This window comes from Amblyomma americanum, chromosome 2 (assembly GCF_052857255.1).
Source record: "Amblyomma americanum isolate KBUSLIRL-KWMA chromosome 2, ASM5285725v1, whole genome shotgun sequence".
NCBI lineage: Eukaryota > Metazoa > Arthropoda > Arachnida > Ixodida > Ixodidae > Amblyomma > Amblyomma americanum.
Genome location: NC_135498.1, coordinates 11,830,892 through 11,853,904, shown reverse-complemented (window position 1 = coordinate 11,853,904; position 23,013 = coordinate 11,830,892). Strand labels below are relative to the sequence as shown.

Sequence of the window (23,013 nt, the reverse complement as noted above, 5' to 3'; positions counted from 1 at the left end):
TTTCAGATGCTATGAACTGTAAATTGTGGGGTTCAAAACATGAGCTATGAGGGACGCCGTAGTGAAGGGCTCTGGATTACTTACTTCACACTGCCTGGGGTTTAGCAAGCGCTTACACCACACAGCACACGGATGCCTTTTCTTCCGGCCGGTTCAGTAACCGGAGGATCCGGGCTCAATCCCAGCCCGAGACCTCCACATTCCGAGCCCGAGGACCCAGGTTTAATCAAGCAAAAATTTCATGGCACGAAACTGACCAGAAACAGCCACTGTAATTTCCAATATAGCAACACCTACTACTCCACAAGGAAACACAAATTACCATTAAAAGGTGTTTTAGTAAAGAAAAAGGCCAGATCTTAAGGACTCTGGCAAAAGCTTCACGCAGTAACAGCGGCAGCAAAAACCACCGCAAGGCTTTTCATACAAGTATCTTTGTGATGGCGGCGGCAGTGGGAGCAATGATGAGAATGAAGATATGAACACCAATGTTTGCGGTATTTTGTTCCTGAACTTCTCCCCAGCTTACAATTTACTGCAGTTCTGTTCCTTGCTTAACGTTAATGAATGTTCTTATTTTCTGTTTCGTGTCGTTTAAAGCACACCTCGTGTTACAACCATGCTTGCACTACATTTGGGTAAATGTGGTATTTAAACTCGAGCTATCGTTTTTGTAGAGACAGCCTCAAGGGCCTTGCGAACAAAGTTTGAGTGATCGCACATTTTTCTTGAAACACAAATGAGGCATACACAAAAATACCTTGTGCAGGCGTTTGATCAGGCTCTCGTTGTAGTCGCTGCTGCCCTCGATCATGCCTGTGACGGGGTTTGCAAACCACTCGCGGAATTCCCGGTGGGACTGGAACACACTGGGCATGAGGAAGTGCATGAGCGACCACAGCTCCATGAGGCTGTTCTGCAGCGGCGTCCCAGTGAGCAGCAGCCGCCGCGAGCTCTGGAAGTTGAGCAGCATTTGCCACCGCTGGGACTTGAAGTTCTTGATGTGCTGTGCTTCATCCAGAATGAGGTATTTCCACTTCTTGCGCCTAAAGGCCTGGTGATCTTGCACGACCAGCTTGTACGAGGTGATGCACACGTGAAAGGCGTTTGGTTTGGTCCAACCCTGCACAGGGCCAGCGGCACAGCTCCTGAGGCATTTTTCTCTAATGCAATGCTTCTAAACAACAACAAATGCACCTTCAAAGGGGCGTAAAAAATAAGCGGCAACCAAAACAACCAAGCAACCGCCTGAGAGAACATGACGGTTATCAAAGAATAACCAGAAGCAAACGCACCTGCAGAGCACCTTTGCAGCGATTACAGAAGCAAATGGCAGATGCTAAAGGCAACCAAATTCATTGAGTACTAACTGAAGAAACAGTTTTGTTGCAGCCCTCACTCCGAAACATTTTCAGAAACCCCAGAATAAGGCAGTCACCAGATACAAACAACTTCAATCTCTCAGCAAAAAACAAAGCTGCAAGTCAGTCCTATTGTCACAGGCATATCGCCACACACTCTGCACTGGTGCAGAAAAAGAATTCAGTCGAATTCCACTTCAACGAAATTCATAGGACTTACGAAAAATTTCGCTGAAGCGAAAGCTTTGTTGTCGTGAAATTGGGCCAGAACATTGACAGATTGGACTGGATAGTTCATGAATGATGTTTATTTTCCTAAAATCTACCAGCTTTGGTCTCTCGCCGTTTCGAAATTGGCGCCGTGGAACTTTTCCTTCGTACTCTGGAAATCTCGGAATGTGGACGTGTTCGCGTAATAAACAGACGCAACATTTGCTGTCAAAACTAATATTTTTTCCACATGCATTTTATAAGCATGCTTGCTACACTGAGAACTTATGTCGGCTCTTATGCAGTCCTTTTTTTTCTTTAGAGCAATAGTGGTAAGTTAGAGAACTACGTGGAATGGTAGGATTTCAATTTTAATTGCAACGCCTAGGACATGTTCACACATTTCGTTTTGCCATTCATGTTAGATTTTATGTAGTGCGCTTGATTTGTAAATGATGTGAGTGGTTTTATTTGGTGATTTGGGGTCTTCGGAACATGCTACCAAATTATTATACCAAATGCACCAGCAGATTTTTTATTATGATGATATCAAAGAAGGCCATGGCCCCTTTTCCACACCATAGACCATCGACCTGCCGCCAAAAATTAAAGTTGGCACTCCTGGACAAGCTGCGCCATCTGGTTTGCTTTTACACCACCATCTCTGGTTTGTTTGTTTGTTTTTTTCATTTTCTAACACGAGGAGGCGATGTGAAAAATGAAACTGACTGGATGTAATCCTCCCATCGGCAATGATGAAGTCTGTTGCGCCGCGCGACAGCTTGCGCAACAGCAGCTTCCACGGCAAAGAGTGAAGCATGCGGCTCGTTCAACACGACTCCAAATACCAGAGTGGAGGCTTTCGTTTGGCTCTGGGTCTCTTCTCGCTGGCACCTCTGCAGGGTCCTTCCAGATAGCCGGGTGTACGCAGGCAGCATAGCTTCTTGCCATTTCTTTTGGCAGACTGTAGTGGTGCATGGGTTCAGAAGCACCCGTGGCCCTCGCGACTGGTGCCTGAGCTCTGGAGCACCCTTTGCGCTTGCAGCATTGTGACAACACCCCGAATTTCCTCTAGTGGGGGGCATAGGCTGCGGTCTGAACATTCGTCAGCAGACATGACATGCCTGCATTCTGCCATTACGGCCTTCTCCATTGCGTCCACATCACCATCATTTGGTTTTAGAGCGCAGCCATAATGCGTGATCAGTCTCAAGATGAGCTCATTTGTTAGCCAGCCTCTCTCACCAAGGCTTCGTTCCCCTTCTCCTTTTTGCTTTTGTACTAAATAGACCTCTCCTCAGGTATGTCAAGCGAGGCAAGTGACATCACGGAGGTGAAGTTTCCGGCTCACACAGGAGACCCTGATGGGCAAAACATTCGGCTGTGCATGGGCGATCGCATAGAGCTTTGCTGCGTGAGCAACAAAACTGTTTCAGTGCAGGCGCCGCAACCTTTGCCTCAAACCAGCATCGTGATGCCTACGAGCTACTGTGCCGCGGGATGCGTTAACCGTGCCAAGAAAGGCGCTGGTGTCCGCTTTTTTCATTTTCTGTGGGACGAAAATCTACTGAAGGTGTGGGTGTACGCAATGCGCCGAGATAAATGGAAGCCAACACCAACAGACAGGATATGTGCAGTGCACTTCATCTCTGATAAGAAGCATGCCTTTTTTTCACATGCTTGTTCCTTGAGAAGCTAGCAAGGAGATGTTTGTCACTGTGAACTTTTTCTGACAGCAGAAACGTCCCGTCCTCTTTACCGGTCCCCGTGCCTAGCGTTTTCTCCTTCAAGAAGAGAAATCCCAGTGCAGATGTGAAATGCACAGGCATGGTACAGGGGAATGAACACTTCATTGTTGCAAACTGGTAGTACGGCACGATTTGCAAGCGTAAAGTAGGCTAGATATGAAGGGTTTGAAGTACCAAGGGCTGGGGGGGACATCGCACGGCACACGAGCGTTTTTAACTTGCCGTTTCCTGACTTTCGGAGAAGCAGACGTCAAAGGAGCTGAAGACAGCAGAGACTGGTAGACTTGCCCACATTGTCAACTTTTCGCTATACGCTACGACACACATCTCGCTCACGGGCTCAGGTGTGACAAGTCGCTGCCGCACGTGTGCGTGGTAAGAGCAGTGCTTGCAGCGTCATGCTGTGCACTCGCCGCCGCAGCGGCCGCCGCTCCAGCCTGCTCGTCTGGCCGTGCAATCACGTGCTTTCAAGTTTTGTCCAATCAGGGAGGCGCATCGGAGAGTGAGAAGGAAAAAGCCTGCTTTGCGACTTCTATTATTTTTCCTGTCCTCTCTCCTGCCATCAATCTTGCCTTGAACCACGATGACAATGCACCCCCGCCTTGCCTGTTGCCCCCTTCTTGTGCAATCTGGGAAGCCCGCTCCCTGCGCTCGCCGGTACTGAGGGGCTCGTGCCAGTATGCGGGCCGCCAGGCTTTCCAGAACCCGCACTACCGTATTTACTCGAATGTAACGCGAGGGGTGACTTTACATGCTGCCTAGCAGAAAAAAAATCAAAAGCACTAATGTAACGCGAGGATTAGGGACGCAAAACAAAGTACCTTTATTAGACATCGTGGCCAACATGTTAACTCATCTTCCTCGCTTTTGCAGGCCGAGTTCTCAGAAACGGAGTCCTCCTTATCGCTATCAAACTCTCCCGGTAACTTCTGCCGCATCGATGTTGTTCGCCGCAGAGAGAATCCATTCCTCTTCATGAACGTTTGGGCCCACCCACGAGATGCTCTGAACTTTCCATCTCCCGAGCAACGTCTCAGACTTTCCCACGGATCAGCTCGACACTGACCCCCATGAGACGGTTGAGCTGCTCGATAACAAAGCCCGCCACTTTTTTCTCCAGCTGGACGTGAAGGCCGTCGCAAGGCTCACGAAATCCTTTGCGGTCGGTCTCACACTTAAAAAGCCCTTCCCGCTGCAGCCGCCATCCGCGGATGATTGACTCTAGTGACTTAGTTGACTCGTTGAGGTCAAGACTTCGAGCTGCCACAGAATCCCCGACCTCTTCAGCTAACAGGATCACTTTCTCTTAAAATGAGCGCCGCATTGAGCACGACACGTTGCCATCGTGTGCACTGAATCAATACACCGCGAGCGACGCCACAAGAACACGACGCGACGATGCATTGGGCCCGATGTCGCAACGAAGACAAAAAAATGAGAGCACAACGCTGACAACGCTTTGACTTTGGATGGATGAGGATTTGGCTTCCCTGGTACCCATGTTGCCAGCATAAGATCGCAAAACTGCGGAAACCGAAACCAAGCTGATTGCTTTGAAATGGCTGCACCGCGGCACTGCTTTAGGCCAATCGAAGTGCGGTATTCGATTATGACACGAGGGTAAACTTTAAGGAGAAAAAAATCCGGGAAAAAAACTCACGTTACATTCGAGTAAATACGGTATATATGGTCTTCGCTTATGTGCTGCCACATATTATGCGGTACACCAATACATTGAACTCTATGGGAGGCGAAGTGGTTGTCACAAAAAACCGCATACAATGCGGTCCCGCAATATAAGCGGTTACGTTATAAATGGTCTGAGCTGTATCTAACATCACAACAGAGGGAATGAACAGACGCCGACAGTAGCTCAGTGCAAACGGGTAATTTCCAGCAGAATGTTAGGGTTCGAGAGAAGAGAAAGAAGTGGTGACGGTGATAGTACAGTGCAGAGAGAAAAGCGGAACCGAAACTTAAAACAGGATAAAACACATACCTGCCGCTTTTGCTTGCGCTCCTTAGGGATACCATAGTAAGTGAGGATCTTGAAGGCAGGGCACCATTTCTTGAACTCCATTTCCCAGTTGAGCATCACACTGGTAGGCACCACAATGAGGTGCGGACCCCAAATTCCTGCACAACCAAGAGCAATCACCCATTCTAAGTGACCTAACAGAATGCATGAACAACATAAGGACTTGTCGCAATAACTGTCCCAAGCTTATCACATAATTCTGGCCTCCAGTACCTACGGAACTGGGAGAGCTGATACAACAAAGAGCAGTGCTCCTTCAGCGACCCAAAGTCAGCACCAAGTCACCACGCAAGTAACATGAAAAATAAAAAACCACTTACCCTTATCACAGGCCATGTGTGCAAGCAAGGAGATTGTCTGGATGGTTTTGCCCAAGCCCATCTCGTCAGCCAGGATGCCATTAAGCTTCTTGTCGTGCATAGTCACCAGCCAATCAAGACCAATGTGCTGGTACTCCCGCAAGCTGTGCTTCAGCAACCATGGCACTTTTGTCTGGACCTGTCAAGCACCACACACAGGGAAGAAAGGAAGCATTCACAATGAGCCAAAAGTTCCAGCAGCTTCAAGAAACGATGCGGTAATACAGTATACCATCATTACAACAGATCTAGTTTCAATGGATACTCTGATAAAACCTACCAATCTGCCATCCTTGGTTGCTCTTCCTATCTACATCATTAGCTTTTTGTTTTTAGTGGATTAGGTTACAATGTACATTCAAACAGACTGGACTCAATTAAGGGGACAGATTTACATTGTGCATTTGTGCATCGAGGTGGTAGTCGAATTGTCATCGCCTTCAACTTGCTTTTGTCGGCAACGTTGTCGAGGGCAGTTATCGCTTGTCTCATAAGCTGAAAATTGGTAAATTGGTTTTTGGGGAAAGGAAATTGCGTAGTATCTGTCTCACATATGGGCTGGCACTGCCATAAGGGGAGGGATAAAGGAGGGAGTGAAAGAAGAAAGGTGCCGTAAGAGGGCGCCTTAGCATTTTGCCTTCATCGAAACGCTGCCGCCGCGGTCGGGTTCGGACCCGGGTACTCCGGAACAGTAGCCGAGCGCCGTAACCACTGAGCCACCACGGTGGGTTAAGTTCGCCATTCACCGTTTTCGTCACTAGGGTTTCTCCGACTGCGTCGATTGAGTGGCGCTCCCTCTTCACGAAGTTACATCCGTTCGCCGTTTTGTCATTGCGTCCGGCAGTTCCACCGCTTTGAACGAAAAGTGCCATTTCTTTGCGTGTGCTTGACGAGCGGTGTGGTGCACACTCGGGTTGTGGACAACATGGCCCCGCCAGTGCCGCCGGGTCCGTCAAAGAAGCATGGGAAGTATTCAGCTAAATGCCGTGACCTTGCTGTCTAGCGTGTACAGTGAAAGCACAACCCTGGCGCAAATACAGGCACAAATCGTCGCCAGCAAGAGAGGTTTTCCGCAAGGTAAAAAGAGCGACTTTCTTAGGAGGGGACACAGCTTTGAGATCCCAAGAAATGGCCAAAATATTGATTTTTTATTTGTTTCTGCTTGTACGCCACCTCGTTTTCTATGACGTCCCGAAATTTCACTGCTTAAAATCGAACGGGAATTACATTTAAAAAAAAATTGTGAACTGCAGCAGTTGTGCATTGCGGGGAAACGGTCGACCAATGGACGTTTTATTCTGTTATGATTTTCTTCCTAGGCATTCATCTTGCGGAGCGTATTTCTTCACAACTGTTGGGTCTATTGACGCTGTTTGGTTTGGTGCACTCCTAGGACGATAGTTCAGATCAAGAATTCAGATCAAGATAGTTCAGATCACTTGTGTTTTTGACTGCTTTAGTAAACTTGAGCAATCCTCTTTCATGTATGCAAAAATCAAGAGCCATTATTGATCTGGAAATTATCGAAAACCCCTGTTAAGGTACTCGCGGTGGCTAGAAAAGGTGCAGATCTGACCCATTTATAAGCGCGTGAGGCGTCAAATCGCGGAATCATACTGCGCTGGGCTTGCGTGAGGAGCTAGGCCTATGCTTTTTGTCCCGGAGGCGGGCTTTGCCGCTGCGCAAACTGCCAAGAAATAATAACAAAAACAGCATTTTCCACCGCCAAAACCGAGCGCTTCCACATCACGTGGTTCGATCGTAGCCACGCCATTGGCTCCTAGCTCGTGAAGCGGCATTGCGGCGTCTGCTCTTCTGCGACACGCACCTCTCGCTACGTGCTCCGCAAACTATTGCAAATATTTCTGCTTTTCGTTAGTATGGATGCCGAGAAGAAACGTATCAAGTTTTGGACGAAGCATAAATTCAAGGGAACTCGCAGGAAAGTGAAGCGGCGTGCAACAGAGATGCCCGCGGCAGCTAAGCCTAACCTCGGCCGAGGCAACGCTTCTGAGCCGGCTGAATGTTCGAACTTCATCGAAAGCCTTGACAGTTTCGTTAGCGTGTCGGAAAAAAAAGATAGGATTCCTCGAAAATGAAGGTAGGGGTGGTGAAGAGTCAGCGAGTGCTTTTATCTGCGAGATCGGCGCCGTGAATGACCTTGTGAGCGGCGCAGCATGCCCGGAGTGCGGACGATGCGAGCTTACGATCGACGAGCTGGCTGGGAAGCGGAAAGGCCTCGCGTCGTTTCTGGAGTTGCGTTGCAACAATGAAGCATGTCCCACATCCGTTGTTTTGTTGACGTATTCATCGCGACGTGCAACTCCGGCGGGCGACTACAACGGTAGGGAGAGCTTCAACGGTAGGGACTACAACGGTAGGGAGAGCGCTAGGGAGAGCTTCGCCGTGAACGTCAAGGCCGTGGTTGCGGCACGCGCTGTTGGAGCAGAATTTCAAGAATGTCCACAAAGCAGACAGCTGAGGCAAGGGCTTGTCGCTGCTGTCTAGCCAAGAAGACTTGTCTTCAAGATGCTGCTAAGAAAAGCTCTGAGGGACCAACATATGGTGCAGGCCTATTCTAAAGCTGTATGCTCTAGGAGAATTCTCTGGCCAGTACTGTCTCCAATTTTCATACAAATATACTTAGTAGAACAGTAGTAAACAACCTTTGCAACTTTCAATCGCATTTTTCTCAACTTCTTATTTTGGACTGAAAATGGCTATTGGATGCAACCTTTTATGTACTTGTTGTACTTGGATCAAGACCAAATTTGGCATGCATAATCTTTAAGGTATGTAGAATGCAAGTATCTAGGTTTCAATACAATTGGTAATGTTCGTAAGTATGAAAGGTCCCAAAATATTTATGCGCTGGCTTCTGAAAAGGAAGCACGAGCTTAAATTCCGGTAAAATGGTGCATGACATAGGCACACCATTTCCTTGCTTATTTGCACTTAGTGGAGTATTAGGAACAAGAAAAACTATTGTACACTGCTTTCTCGTGCTCACTGGCATGTCCAGCAGGTGTCTTAGCAAGCACAGTTTTTCACATGTGCATGGTACTTGGAACATGAAAGCATCAAGCTATCTTGGAAATAAAAACAGATTTGGAAAGAGGAGATCAATCTCTATAACTGGTGCAATTTTCATTTATCTGGCATCAATATTAAAGAAAAAATGTTTCCGAGGAGCGTCTCCCCTTAATTCTGCAGCTCTTCCTCATGTGCCCAGCAGTCACTTTTTTAGCCTCCTGCTTTCCATGAACAGCTAAATACAGGAAAGATAGGGACCTGGCACACTGTAACCATCACCTGCCTATCAACAGTTACAGCTAAATACAGGAAAGATAGGGGCCTGGCACACTGTAACCATCACCTGCCTATCAACAGTTGTCAATAATTAAACCAGTCACCTATGTAGGCTATGGAATGAAACTGACTTCAACGAAATGAAGGCTCACCTGTGTTGTGGACAGGGTGTTCCCCTTAGGCTGGAAGCTCTGGGCAGTGGCGGCTATGTCGGTGATCTCTTTTGTGGGGCCCTTGCTTGTGTCCTCAGCCGCACTCTCTGTCTGTAACACACAATGGGAAAGATCCTACAACACAGACCATCACAACAGTGAAAAACAAAGCGGCAAATAACATCAAATTTCACCAAAAACCCCAAGCTGGGGAAGGCCAATTTAATCAGCGAAAAACAGAAACTGGTAGGGGCCTTTCCAAAGTTTTAGCGCCGTTTCGAAGCCACTAGCAGCAACTGCGGAGGCCACAAAAAAAAAAAAACAGAACACGGGTAGCTTCCCCGCACAGCACTGCTAGCATGTGGCGACAGAAGACCTTATGGCAGCTAGGGTGGCTTCCCCACATTACAGCACGGTAATGTAAAGAATCGGACGGCAAAACGAAAACTATCGCTGTTTTCACCACCTGAGTGACCCTCAAAGTGAGCATAGGATGACTAATGGAAGGTTAACATCTACCACTCTGCTGGCTGCCGGGCACTACTGGCGATTTTCTTAACTAGTGCTGCAGTCAAGATGACAACCGAAAAGAGGACTCCGTTTGTGATCAGCCTAGGCGCATTAAGTTTCCTAGATTGCACGATTCAGTAGCGTTTCTTTCACTGAAGGTGAGCACCTAGTTTCAGCTAGCGCTTTGTACTAGTCAGTGTAAAACACATATCTGATGACAAAGTGGAGATCATCGACATACATCTGCAAACGTCTGCCATGCAAGTGGAACTTCACATAATCGTCACCTGCCTCCAGGTTTTACTACTGCATTGTAACAGGTAAGCAAGGCTTTGTGAAATCATTGCACAACACTGAAAGCTAAAATGGTTTGCGCTGGTTTCGCTTTCGAGCATTGTGCACTTGAATTTCAATCCAGCAAGCTGAACCCTAGAAGCATTTCCAAGCGGCCATCCCTCCAGTCGAGTGTGGCCATCACTTCAGTCAAGCAAGAAACGCCTTTGTATGCACATTCGTAGAAGACTTGTTTAGATCGCTGCAGCACTGCGCTGCAGAACAAATCCTAACATGCTAGTGCTGCGTTAAGGGGGGACGCGGGTCTTGAAATCACGAAAAATGGTCAAAAATGGCAATTTTCAAAAATTGCGATTTTGAAGTCTTTAATGTCCCAACTATGCCTCTACAAAATATTTTAGCTGAATTCCAACTCAAAGTATGAAAAAAACGGCAATTTAGAAACGTCGGTGAGTCGAAATTGAACGCCAAGCGCGAAGGTTTGCCCCATTTTCAAGCTGCCGTAGCTCCGCGCGACGCGAACCGATCGGCGCCATCTTGGTCTCGTTTGAAAGCTGGTTTCTCGCTCTCCAATTTGGCGCCTCTCGGCAAGCTGTAGACCCTCGCACAGCGGAGCTATCAGTACCCGTTCGCAAGGGGGGAAAGCGTCGCGAGACGGCCGCCGATCGGGTAAAACGGGCGCTCCTCGAGGCGCAGCCCTCTGATTGGCCGTGACGCATGCTTTGCCCCCCCGCGGCCGCGTTGTTCGGCTCCTTCCCGTCGTCTGCTTTCGCCTGCACGCCCGTCATTTTTCGCGCTCCTCTTTGTTTCCTAGTATTTTTCGTTCTGCCGTTTTCCTTATCGTTATTGTAGACATTTTGGCTATTGAATCGCTTCTTTTAGCCTCGAATTTCGTGCTTTTGCGTGTATTTGCCTGCCTGGTGTCTGTTCCGTGTGTCACGATGGCCCGAGACGCGCGCTTGAAAGCAAGCACGCGAAAAGCAGTCGGCAAAAAGAGACGCGCATGGAATAAGTAGAGCGCTGCATCGTCGAGAACTGCAGCTTCGGTGATGCCGCAAGCTGCTGTACCCTCGGTGCATGCGGCTGGACTGAGCTCGCCAACAACAGCTTCGCCGGTGGACGCGGCTGAACAAACCCTGTTGACGCCAGCATCGCCGGTGGACGCGGCTGGACAATGCCGATCGCCGTCAACTTCGGTGTTACCACAAGTCTCTGCAGTGCCGGTGGATGTGCCTGGACTAAGCCCGTGGAAAATATCGACTTTTGATACGCTGCCAGCCGCTTCGAATTCCGTGTCGTCGGAAGCGGCCGAGCCGGCTGACCTAAGCCTAACGTCGACGGCGCACGCCGCTTCGTGCCGACGGACGCGGCTGAACCGAGCTCGCGTGCTCAATGCTTCGACAAGCACGCGCAGCGCGGACCTTGGCAGCGCGCCAAGCCGCTGCCGCCGCTGATAACATCATTTGTTTTTTTTTTAATATATATATATATTTTGAGGAGAGCTGGGGGGGGGGGGGGGGGGGGAGCTCGGCGAACTTGGCAGAGCGCCAAGACGTTGTGCGCTCTAAGCTGAAGCTTGAACATTCGCATTAGACACTCCTCACTGTCCTGTTTTTAACCTCGCAAGAAGCAGTTTCTCGCTTCAACCAAGGAATGGCAACAACCAGCAGAGCTGTTGCAGCACAGCTTGGTTACAGGCCTGGGAGCTGCCTCATTGGTAGGAGCCTTGAAAAAGATAAACAGAGGCTGTGCAGGTCTGATAAGGGTCACACCAATGCTGAAAAGGTGAAGAAGAGGATGGCCAAGAAGCACAAGCCTGACAGCACCCAGGACTACTGCCCAGGACTTTTGTGAATGTGTGGCAGATTCAAAGAATATAGCAAGTGATTTTCGGAGCTTTTTTTTTGTCAAGTGCCAATGCAATACAGAGGTTTTCATAATCTTTACATGAACAGATTTCTGTAAATTTGGTGTTATTTTGTTCAGCAATGACTGGGCAGCATGCTAAAGCATTAAATTTTTCCATATGATCAGTAAACAAAAATGGCAGAGTAAGCAAAACTTTGAATGCAATTTTCTCAGCTTTGCTTTTTCGATCAAATGCCTTTGCCTTACGGAACTTTTCATAATGTTTGCATCGACTGATTTTATTGAAGTAGGTATCATTTTTTTCAGCAACACCTCAGCTACATCCTAAAGCTTTTCAATTTTCATTAAACAGAATAGACTAGCAATTAGGTCAGATCTAAGCTAATTACACCCACATTGTTTTTTTTTCTCCTACTTTGTTATTCATTCATGACCTATGTGATGACTTTTTAAAAATTTCTTTAGCTTTAGGATGTGCAATGGGCCCTTAAGAATGACAGCAGTACTTTAAAACTAGTTTTTTTAATTAAGAAATCACCATAATGGCCCGTAAGAAAAGACCTAAGTGGCATAAATTATTTTGCCATATCTTCATTTCTAGACGAGATATATAAAATCTGAATATATATTTGGGATTAGCATTCAAAGGTATATCTGCATGCCAATTTTCAGGAAGATATGTTAAGAAATAAAAAAAAAGTTTTCAAGACCCTCATCCCCCCTTAAGGGGGGAGCCAGGTCTCAAAAAAAAAAATTATTAATGAAGTCACAGTTAAGAAATCTTCAGGGAATATGTATCTTTGTGTGCAGATTCTAAATGTGTCATTTTATTTCATGTAAAACAATTCCTTGAGCACTTATGCAATTTTTATGCACGTATTTTGTGAAGAGCTTTGAAAAAGAATTTCTTGTGGGGAACTTGTTGAAATATATGCCATTAGGTACTCTTGACACAAAGGAATGCAATAAGGGTAAAATTGTCATCCTGGCTTTCATAGAACTTAAGTTATAAGGTTTAGAAGTTGCCGCTTCAGAAATGGGAAGAAAAGTGTGTATTCCTGTTTCTGAAGTGGCAGCTTCAATATACCCTATAACTCAAGTTCTATGATAGCCAGGATGATAATTTTACCCTTATTGCATTCCTTGGTATCAAGAGAACCCAATGGCACACACTTCAGCGAGTTTCCCACAGCAAATTTTCTTCAAAACTCGCCACCAGATACTTCCATAAATATTACATAAGTGCTCAAGAAATTGTTTTACACGAAATTAAATGACATATTTAGAATCAGCACACAAAAATACATGTGCCCTAAAAATTTCACAACTATGACTACATTAATAAATTTTTCTTTTCAAGACCAAGCTCCCTCCTTAAGAGCAGTGTACTCGTTCCTTGCCCTTATTTCAATGAGGCTTCGCTTCAGCGCAGGTGCTAACTGAAACCCCGTACCTCCTATTAAATTTCACTTCATTTTCTCCAAAAGGACCGCTCGAGCACTCCGATACAAGAGACTTTAAGAATAGGGGGACCCTATCGGCTAGGAGGATAGGGGAATAGCGTCCCCCATTTCTAAATGTCTTTTGACTGTTGAGGCCCTTGATGGCACTATGGCGCAGGTAGAAGACGCAAGCTCCTGTCACTGCTTTCACTTTCCGGTAATCCAATACCCAGGCATGAAATGGATGAAGTGCAATTTACTGATCATGTCTAAAGTGTAAGCCTGCCCCCTGCCAGCAAGTTCACTTGACCTGCCTTGGCACTTTTTAGCGCAAATGCGCTAGTTCACTGAAAAAGCTGAAAGACAGGAATCTGAAAAACCTCAGTCTTTGACAGAGCGCCAGCGGGGGAGGCCTTGAGCAGCAGCTGCTCAGTCAACACGGGGAACCGAAAATAGCGGAAGATCACTAATAGACATGAACAAGAGCCACGAACTTGTGCCAACTGCCTAGCTACCAATTGTTCACGCCTCTTTATCTTCCGTGACGCTGTTGGCACGAGCGAGATAAAGTGTGAACCATGGCTCAAATGCTTGCCATAGCACCACTAGTGAATCATATCGTGAAGGTAGGCCTGCCACCTGAGCGGGACCAACTTGGCACTTGTGCACCTTGGAAACCTGTGTTTCCAATTGTGCAACTTGTAAACACAAATAAAACATACCTTTCCTTCCGAAACAACTTCATCCGACATAGGGTTGATCAGGTACTCCATGCCAATATCCTCCTGCACCTCTCCCTCACTCGATGTCTCCATGTCTTCTTCTTCCTCTTCATCCATCTCTTCATCCGAGTTGTCCATATCTGCTACATTGCAATGAGAATGCACCCCACACGAGCACTAAAGACTCAAGACCATCCTGACAGCCTGACAGCGAGTGTTTGCAAAGGTCTTTCTCACAGATTACCACAAGCTCATGCACAACCAACCTTGGCCCACACAGATACAACACCTCAAGCAATAACGACGAGTTGGCAGCAAAGACACTGGCATTTAGGTGAGAGCCAAGATGAACTCAAGAATGAACAGCAATCTGTGACAGCAACAAAAGGCAAACGCTTGCAGCCAGTACTTGTAACCAAGACATCTGAATTAACTCTACAGTTACTGCGGTGATTAAGATGTGACAAGCACCACAGCAAGTGGAACATTCAGCACAAAAAGCGACCTTGGCCTCGTAAAGAAGGAGGTAACATCATGCACTGGCAGTGAGCAATTACAAAGAAAGACATATGGATGCACACTTGACAGGCCTAAACAGCCAGCACACAGCAACCAAGAACAGCAGCAGCAACTCTACTTTCAACAAAAAGACAAATGCCCAGAACACCCATCAAAACAGGCAACTTACCTTTCTCGTTGTCAGCCGTGTCGTCTTCCTCGTCGTCCTCACCAGAGCTCCCAGCGGCATTTGGCACCTCAGCATCACTGGCATATGCACCGGCAGCATACTTTTCATACAAGGCATCCAGTGGCATCTCTTCTAAAGATGAAAATGCCAAGAGGCTCAGGGTAAGTGAAACCTCATGAACTACTCTCAATGCTGCAGGTCAAATTCAGGTCAAATCCGAAGAAACCACATGGCAAGAAAACAAGGGTATTTCAACGTCATGCATACAGGCATGCATATTAATATGATATTAGAGCTTACAAAACAAGGGATCAAAAGGAAATACTTTTCTCGTGACCTCTATATACAAAGGTACACTAAGCACTTGAACAATCCTATGCAAATACCTTACGATTAAAATACCTCACCTGTACAATACCTTGATACTGTATTACCAAACAGGTCTTGCCCCAACACAGTTGCCACCCATTTTTCACCTACAGTCAAACCTGATTATAATGAACAGCACAATTCAACATGATTTGTCCAGTATATGGAATAATTCAATATACCCAAACTCGCTCATAACGAACTTCACTAAACTTCAGTACCAAATTCGTTATACATAATGTTGTGAACAATGGAGCAAAAACGCGCTGACAAAAAAAAAACCATGCCACTCACCATGAATAATCTGCTCAAAGTAATTTACTGACAAGAAATGTACACCTGCAGTAATCCCCCGTTATAATCAATTCGCTTTACTCAAAATATCGCTTTATTCGAAATTTCTTCCGGTCCCGACCCAAACACATGCATTTTAAACAGCATTACCCGGAAGTGCACGAAGAGCTTGACCCGCTTAGATCAAAGTGGCGCGCGGAGGCATCGCCTTTTGCGCATGCAGTGACAAATTAATACCGCTGACGAATTAGTCTCAGGCACGCACAGAACAGGCCACAAAAGTACCAAACCTACGAACGATGACCTGCCTAGTAACGGGTACCAAGCGAGTGCCGAGTGCGCCCAGCTGTTTACAGTGGATGCGAACGGAAGCGCGCCCGCATCGGTCGCAGTTGCATCGCTGATGTCTCCCGTGATAGGATCCAAACGAAAATAAAATTTTCATGACGCTTTGCGATGCCACAAAACCGCGGTGTCTTGGATGCTGAAAAGTGGCCAAAAGACCGCAGGCAGACTTGCGCCGTAGCATTCCAAGGGGCGCGCTCAGTTAGCAAAATTTTACCGCTCTAAAGAGTACTTCTGGCATTGAAACGTGCCAAAAAGCACAAAAGAAGTGTCCCTCCGATTATGAACCCATTCGCGCTTGCAAGTCGCGAGCGAGGTGAGCTTTCGGCAACAAACTGAGCTGCTCCATGGCTGCCGTAGCCGTTGCTAAGCCTAACCATTTCACATCGGCCAAAGCAGACGAAACTCTCGAAAAGCGCGTTAACATCATTCCTGAAGATTTTCGCTTCAAACAAGAAGGCGACCAACAGGTCGCACTTGCAAGCATGAACAACGGTGTTGTCGAGCTGCTGCCTGGTCGCAAGCGCCTGTTGGTCGCACGCCCTTTGCCGTGTTCGACGCGAGGAGCTACGTTAACCAATCATGAAGACGACTTCAAGGGATCCCAGCCTGCTGAAAGGGGAGGAAGATGACGGCGGTCAAGACTCGTCTTTTTCGCCCTCTGATTCCTTGACGGGTGCAAATAAAGTTATTTCATCATCATTTGGGGAAGCCGGTCTAGAAATTTGCTTGCCGCTCGTCATAATCGCCCTGCATCGCAATAAAACACCGTCCCTAGCTTCGTTGCACTTTTGATTGTGCAAATCGACCGATAACTTACCAAACACACGAAAAATCCAAACATCACCAGGCTGTCAAATGGCGGGTCAACGCAACCACGGTGTTTCCCCGGAGATTTTCTCGAGCCGGTCATGCTTAATTTGTGCCATCCGAATAGGCAACCTGTCTAAATGCGTGGTAGGGTCATTGAATTTTGTTCCTAGACATCTGTCAACGGCGCAGACGCAACGCTGCGCGAACACTGACACTCGAACCGTAGAATTAGCACAGTGTCGCCGACAACGGTGCTTCGAAAAACTCACACCAAACAACTCAATTGCTAACTTCACAGCTGTACACCTTGGAAAAAAAACTGCCCAGTAATCATGCGAAGCCCCTACTGCAAAATCATTGTTTTCACGGTCGCGCTGTGTACCTACAATGAGCGGCTAATCGTTTTTCGGGCACAACAAACACGACCTCAGACTCGAGCCACAGCATTTCCGTGCCCCACCTCCCCCGCACCCCATGAAAGCGGCCACTACCTTCGCGATTCGAAATACCCCTAAGGTTGAATGCATGGGCAGCCTCGTGGAATGCTTGGTCAGATTAGAGCAGTGGTTGCACGCGCCCGGTAAGAACCTGAAACAGCCAAAGCTCACTGCCTTTTCTGCTCCTGAATAAAGTTTTGATTCACTGAATACATTGTATTTTGACTTCCTCGCTGTTGCAGTGCAATTAAAGCTCGACTGCTTTATATTTTCTCTGGTGGTCACTTATATCGAATTACCGCTTATAAAAATTTTTTTCACCATCCCGCTGACTTCCATCATCTTCCATCATCTGACCATCATCTTCCAGCAACACCTTGGTCACCTCGGTGACACCAGACAACAGCAGATCGGAAACAATAAAATCAGAGTTCAATAGGCTCGCTGTCACAGCTACATCGTCACTGACCATCAAAAAATCCTTGAAGGCAACTTCTGTTTGCACAGCGTCTGGAACACCCGCAAGTTCTTCCCACCGCGTGCCAATGTCATTGTCATCCTGTACTATGCACAACGTACCCACAGTTTCTGCACCCTCGTGACAAAGTCCAGCATAACAGAAGCAGTTCCGAATTGTGTCTCAAGACATGTATACTAAAACCCGCATATATCCAACTCATAAAAAAAAACAGGAATTAGTTTGATGTATCATGTATTTGATATAGAGCTTTAACGAATTTGACAATGTACAAACCGCACCTCATTAAAAAGCATTCTTTACTTGCTAAACACATGTATGGCAGGACTTTTAGTGCAAGAAATAGTCGCTGATCTTCTCCTGCTTTTTGACTTTGAAAGCATTATTGAGCATAACTTTTCAACGTTGTCAAGTGACTGAGAACAGCTGAGCCCGCAGCCTTCTATAAACGCACAGTAGCGGCGAACAACGCTCGCCGCGTTAAGTGCATCGGAACACGATGGAGGGTCGGAACTCGTTGGATCCTCACAGTTACTGTCGCCTGCAACATCCCTAGTCAAATCGGCAATGATGTCTTCGTCAGCGAGCGCTCCTTAGTCGGAACATCGTCGGAGACGAAGTTTGTTGCTGCAGTCCCATCACAAACGGCACCCGGGAACTCAGAAGGCTGGCTGAACAAATCATCAAGTCCCTCAAGTGGTTCACCACTATCGAGGGGTTCACTGCAATTGTTAGATGAGCTTTGAAGGTACTGGCAGGTTCTGTCGCTTCACAGCAGGGATCTTTTGCAGAGCGGACGAGCTTAGCGCTCCCACAACAGAACAAAGCACACCGAGCACACCAAATGAAGCAGGTGAGTGAGAGATAACCATATAAAGACGCACGTGGCTGTGAGCGAGAGTGCGCGGTAGAGCCACTTTTGCTAGGGGTGGCCGGGTGGCTGTCTGAGGGAGCGAGAGCAGCACCGTGCGGGCGCTGTTGGGCTAAACCACTTTGTCGAAGGGGGGGGTGTTGGCGCAGCTCGCCCGGCTGCCGTGTGGGAAAGCCAACTTCTGGGGCGGTTTTGCGTGGCTTGAAGTTCGATATATCGAGCGCGGCTATTTTTGTTAGATATATACGTATTTTTTGCTATATATTCTCATTTTAACAATACAATGCTCATAAATTGTTCGATATACAGTGTAATTCGATGTAAACGGGTTCGATATAGTCAGGTTTGACTGTATTGCCAGGCACGACTGATCATTTCCACTGCGGCCAGCAAGTTGATCTTCAGCTCATTATTAACTCACAGCTTCACTAAAAGCCGCTCAACCACGCACTTCCAGTAGCCTAGCTCAATAACACACGGATGCCTTGATCAGTGGCTGCCAATCCGCTGTTGCATTTGGTGGAAAGAAGCAAGACTAAATGTTTGGGAGCAACATGCTGCAATGGCGTGCTGAACAGTTATCCAAGAGGAGACAAATCTTGCACCACTCGTTGCAACTTCCTTACCCCAGTCACGTAGGCAAGCCTCAAAACAATGCTCTGATCATCCAAGCCTTGGAGTTCGAGTTGTATGTGACTGGGAGCAAGGTGCATCCTCGCAGGCACACAGTTGACTTGAACTTGCCAATGCCAAATGGCTATGGGAGGGAAATACATTTATCCCCTGATTTCCCACCCCCGAAAGATCCGTCCACGTTTGTTGTAAGCAGGACTGCCACAAGGGCCTTTTCGATTTCCTGTCATGGCACTTCTCATTTTTGAGCACCAACGTCCTACTCGGTAGCATTTGCCAAAACAAAGCAGTTTCGTCCGTGTTTTCAATGCTGCATGGTTCGTACCTCTCCCTCACAGCATGCCATGCCTTGTACCCACTTCTTGGCTGCCTTCTCAGTTGACTGCATAGCATGGTTCGTACCTCTCTCTCACAGCATGCCATGCCTTGTACCCACTTCTTGGCTGCCTTCTTAGTTGACTGCATAGCATGGTTCGTACCTCTCCCTTACAGCATGCCATGCCTTGTACCCACTTCTTGGCTGCCTTCTTAGTTGACTGCATAGCATGGTTCGTACCTCTCCCTTACAGCATGCCATGCCTTGTACCCACTTCTTGGCTGCCTTCTTAGTTGACTGCATAGCATGGTTCGTACCTCTCCCTTACAGCATGCCATGCCTTGTACCCACTTCTTGGCTGCCTTCTCAGTTGACTGCATAGCATGGTTCGTACCTCTCCCTCACAGCATGCCATGCCTTGTACCCATTCTTGGCTGCCTTCTCAGTTGACTGCATAGCATGGTTCGTACCTCTCCCTTACAGCATGCCATGTCTTGTACCCACTTCTTGGCTGCCTTCTCAGTTGACTGAAAGCACGGTTCGTACCTCTCCCTCACAGCATGCCATGTCTTGTACCCACTTCTTGGCTGCCTCCTCAGTTGACTGCATAGCTCTCACCTGCAACTACCTCTCCAGTGATGAAGCAGTAGTCTCTGGAGCAAGCCAATGCCCGCCGTAAAACCCACGACGTACTGAATGCAGGCAAAATCTTTTGCCTTCTTATTTTTTTTCAGTATGCTCAATGAGGCGAAGTTTATCGGAAAGTCGCAAGGCTTGGCACTGCCTAGTCATCTTGCAGGATGAAGCGCCGGCAAGCAAATGCGCAGCAATGCAGGCACAGCCAGGAGTTGAGAGAGCAGAGCAGCAGCACGACTCACAAACACAGAGAGAAAGGAGGACAGAGTTTTGCAGCATTCGTCGGCTGCCCAAAGATGCGAATTTTAAAGAGCTGCTCTTGATCCTCCTGCGCTTCATGGGTTTTACTGAAGTGTGGCCAGGCAGCGAGGTTGCCCAGAGGCTACACGAAGGCAGCACAGCAGCGCGCTGGTGGGTGTTGGTGATCAGTCACAGACACCCACAGTTCGATTTATCCAATGTGCAGTTCATTATAAAAAGTACAATTTACATGCATAATACCAGCAGCACTGAGTTTTTAACATAAAGCATGATTATAAGTTCGTTATATTCGGGTTTGACTGTACAACAACATCAGCACAAACCACCCTTACGTGGAAGTATCTAGAAGAGCTTCGAGTTAGGGGCATGACCTTTAAAATAACCAGTTGAACATAACTGGAGCCCTATTTGGACACTAGAAGAAACTATTTTGTCACCCGCCACTAGTAAGACTGTGTGCACTACAACCATAAACAGCCAAGCAGCATTCTGCATGGTCATCATCAGCCTGCAATACTAGTGCAAAGTGGGCAGCCACAGGTTACCACATTTATTAGAATTTAAGCATGCCACCAAATTCAGCAAGTTCGCAATCACTACAAGACACAATCAAGAGTTGTCAGTTCCACAGCATGTACTGTTAACAAGCCAGATGTCAAAGCACTTGCCTAAAATCTTTAGCTCCTTCAACTCCTCCTTGTGGTCAACACTTTCCTCTTGTTCCTCCTCTTCCTCCAAGGTCTCCTCATCATCCTCCTCATCATCCTCCTCGTCTTCCACCATGAATTCGTCATCTACTTTATCAACCTCGGTCGATTCCACCTGTAAGAGGCGAGGAGCTCTCACCCTAAGAAAGTACGAGCAGGCGCACACTCCATAGCTCGCCTGTCTCCTGAATGCCACACACAAGGCTATCCATCTTAATGGAGGAATGAAACACACATGCTACTAACCCTCAATGAGCATTCCATCCACTATGTGGTGCTACTTGCTTCGTGCCTAAGTGCTGCCCTCACAATCATTCCCCTTCACTTCACTTTCCCCTAATAACATCACAGATTGCTTGTCCGCGAGACAAGCAATGAGCGAACATTATCTTGCCAAGGCACGTACCCAGAAACACTTTCAGAGCTAAGTGCAATTAATGGAGCACTTCAATGTGCCTAGAAGCACAATGTGGCAGGAAGACAAAAAGAAAGGATATCAGTGATTCACACTACTAAAGCTATCTTTGCAGCAAGGATCTCCCCATGTCCATTCCTTGGGCTTTCAATGCCGTGCCACAGAACACTGCAAGCGGTAAGGTTTAAAAAGTAGACTGCAGTATAGAAACGCAATGCATTAGTCGGCTAAAACACAAAGCAATGCAGGTACATCCGCTTCCATGAGTCAGCTATAAAAAAGCTTACTTTTGGTTTTGTTTCATAGCAACCCAACCACAGCTAACTTTCTTTCTGTAGTACCAGATGGGATTAGACTACAAGCTGCTAATGTTTTCACACTAACGATCTAGACAGACTAGCAATTTTAAAAATGAAATATTTGCAGGTGGCTACCAGCTTTCAGCCAATATATCCAAAACTGCCACTTTACATGCATTCTCACAAAGTACAGCAAGCTCTCAGAAGATGCTTCAATCCTCAGTCTTCCCCAAAAACAGTCCATCACCAATACTTAGGAAACACCGAAACAGAATTGCATAATCAATGTTTCCACAGCTTTTCCCACTATCGTCCGTCAACACCCATCATCAGGAAATTAAAAAAAAAGTAAAACCTTTGCAGAGACCAACTGCCGAGCAGAAATCCAATCACCCACCTCTCCACTTCAAAGCAAGCACCCTACTAAGCCACAACACACTAGTATCAGTTAAAGCCGGCAAACAGCATGCACTTTGTGTCCAGAAAGGAACAAAAATTTTAGACATCATTGTTAGAGACAATAATGAAGGCAATAAAAATTGATAACAAGTGTTCAAGCGCTCCTCTAACCACGCCATGTGCAATTCTACTCAACTGCAACAAAGCTAGGCTATATGTTATCAACAGGACCCAAATGGGGCAAGGCACTCACATCAATGGGGCTACCCGAGCGCGCAGAGCTGCCGTCCTCATCATCCTCCTCAGCTTTGTGGCTACCGTTGGTGTGAGGCAGGGGCGAAGCTGGCCTCTCCAAGATCTCGGGCGGTAGCGAGTCTAGCAGCTGCTCAATGGGCAGCTCGCCCTCCTTCTGCAGCAACTCCAGCTCTAGACTCTGCTCCTCCTGGTCTGTGGGTGCTGTTGTCTCCTCACGATCTATCGTCTCTTCATCATCAGAGTCACTGACATCAGGTTGGAAGTCTTCGTCTGCCCAAAAAAAAATATGCAAAAGAGCCCAAGTCAGCACACTGGTTCCTCCTTGATTCGAACTTCATCCACAGAATGACACAAAATCTAAACCCCGAGGTTCCCCTCCCTAGTTCAATTTGTGATTACATTGCAGCAGAGGCCTAGTGGTTGAGCATCCACCTTGCATGCAGGAGGTGCGGGGTTCGATCCCCAGTGCCGCCGGGTACCCACCAGTGATACAACGGGTACAAGCTTTCCCCCGACGGGTGCTCGGCTTAATCAGAGTGAAAAGCTTGGGAAATGGGTCTTTGACCTCACCTTGAGCAAACAAAAGAATACCTTGTGTCATAGCACTCTTTGGCCGCAGATGCCCTTGTGCCATAAAAATTCACTACCATCATCACTTTGTTATTACCTTGAACCAACTGACCAACCTCTTTCTAACCATGGACTACAATCTATGTAAGACACCCTGTTCCAAAGCAGTCGCAAGAAATCTTAAAATTGAGGCATAATTACAGGGTGTCAAAA

The 23,013-nt window shown here is 47.2% G+C and overlaps 1 protein-coding gene across 27 annotated transcripts in view; it reads right to left on the bottom strand.

The window, feature by feature from the left end:
• The window catches only part of dom (domino helicase), a 149,138-nt gene that overhangs the window by 98,713 nt on the left and 27,412 nt on the right, over positions 1 to 23,013 (bottom strand). For 21 of the 27 annotated variants that reach the window (XM_077653126.1, XM_077653114.1, XM_077653134.1 and 18 more), the window contains exons 6-13: positions 22,229 to 22,500; positions 20,824 to 20,977; positions 14,703 to 14,834; positions 14,015 to 14,157; positions 9,178 to 9,288; positions 5,678 to 5,855; positions 5,319 to 5,455; positions 761 to 1,123 (exon numbers count right to left, since the gene is read on the bottom strand). In XM_077653126.1, the coding sequence (XP_077509252.1) occupies positions 761 to 1,123; positions 5,319 to 5,455; positions 5,678 to 5,855; positions 9,178 to 9,288; positions 14,015 to 14,157; positions 14,703 to 14,834; positions 20,824 to 20,977; positions 22,229 to 22,500 (1,490 nt within the window). The remainder of the gene's footprint in view (positions 1 to 760; positions 1,124 to 5,318; positions 5,456 to 5,677; positions 5,856 to 9,177; positions 9,289 to 14,014; positions 14,158 to 14,702; positions 14,835 to 20,823; positions 20,978 to 22,228; positions 22,501 to 23,013) is intronic. The other 6 variants (XM_077653115.1, XM_077653121.1, XM_077653129.1 and 3 more) reach the window with 1 other exon arrangement.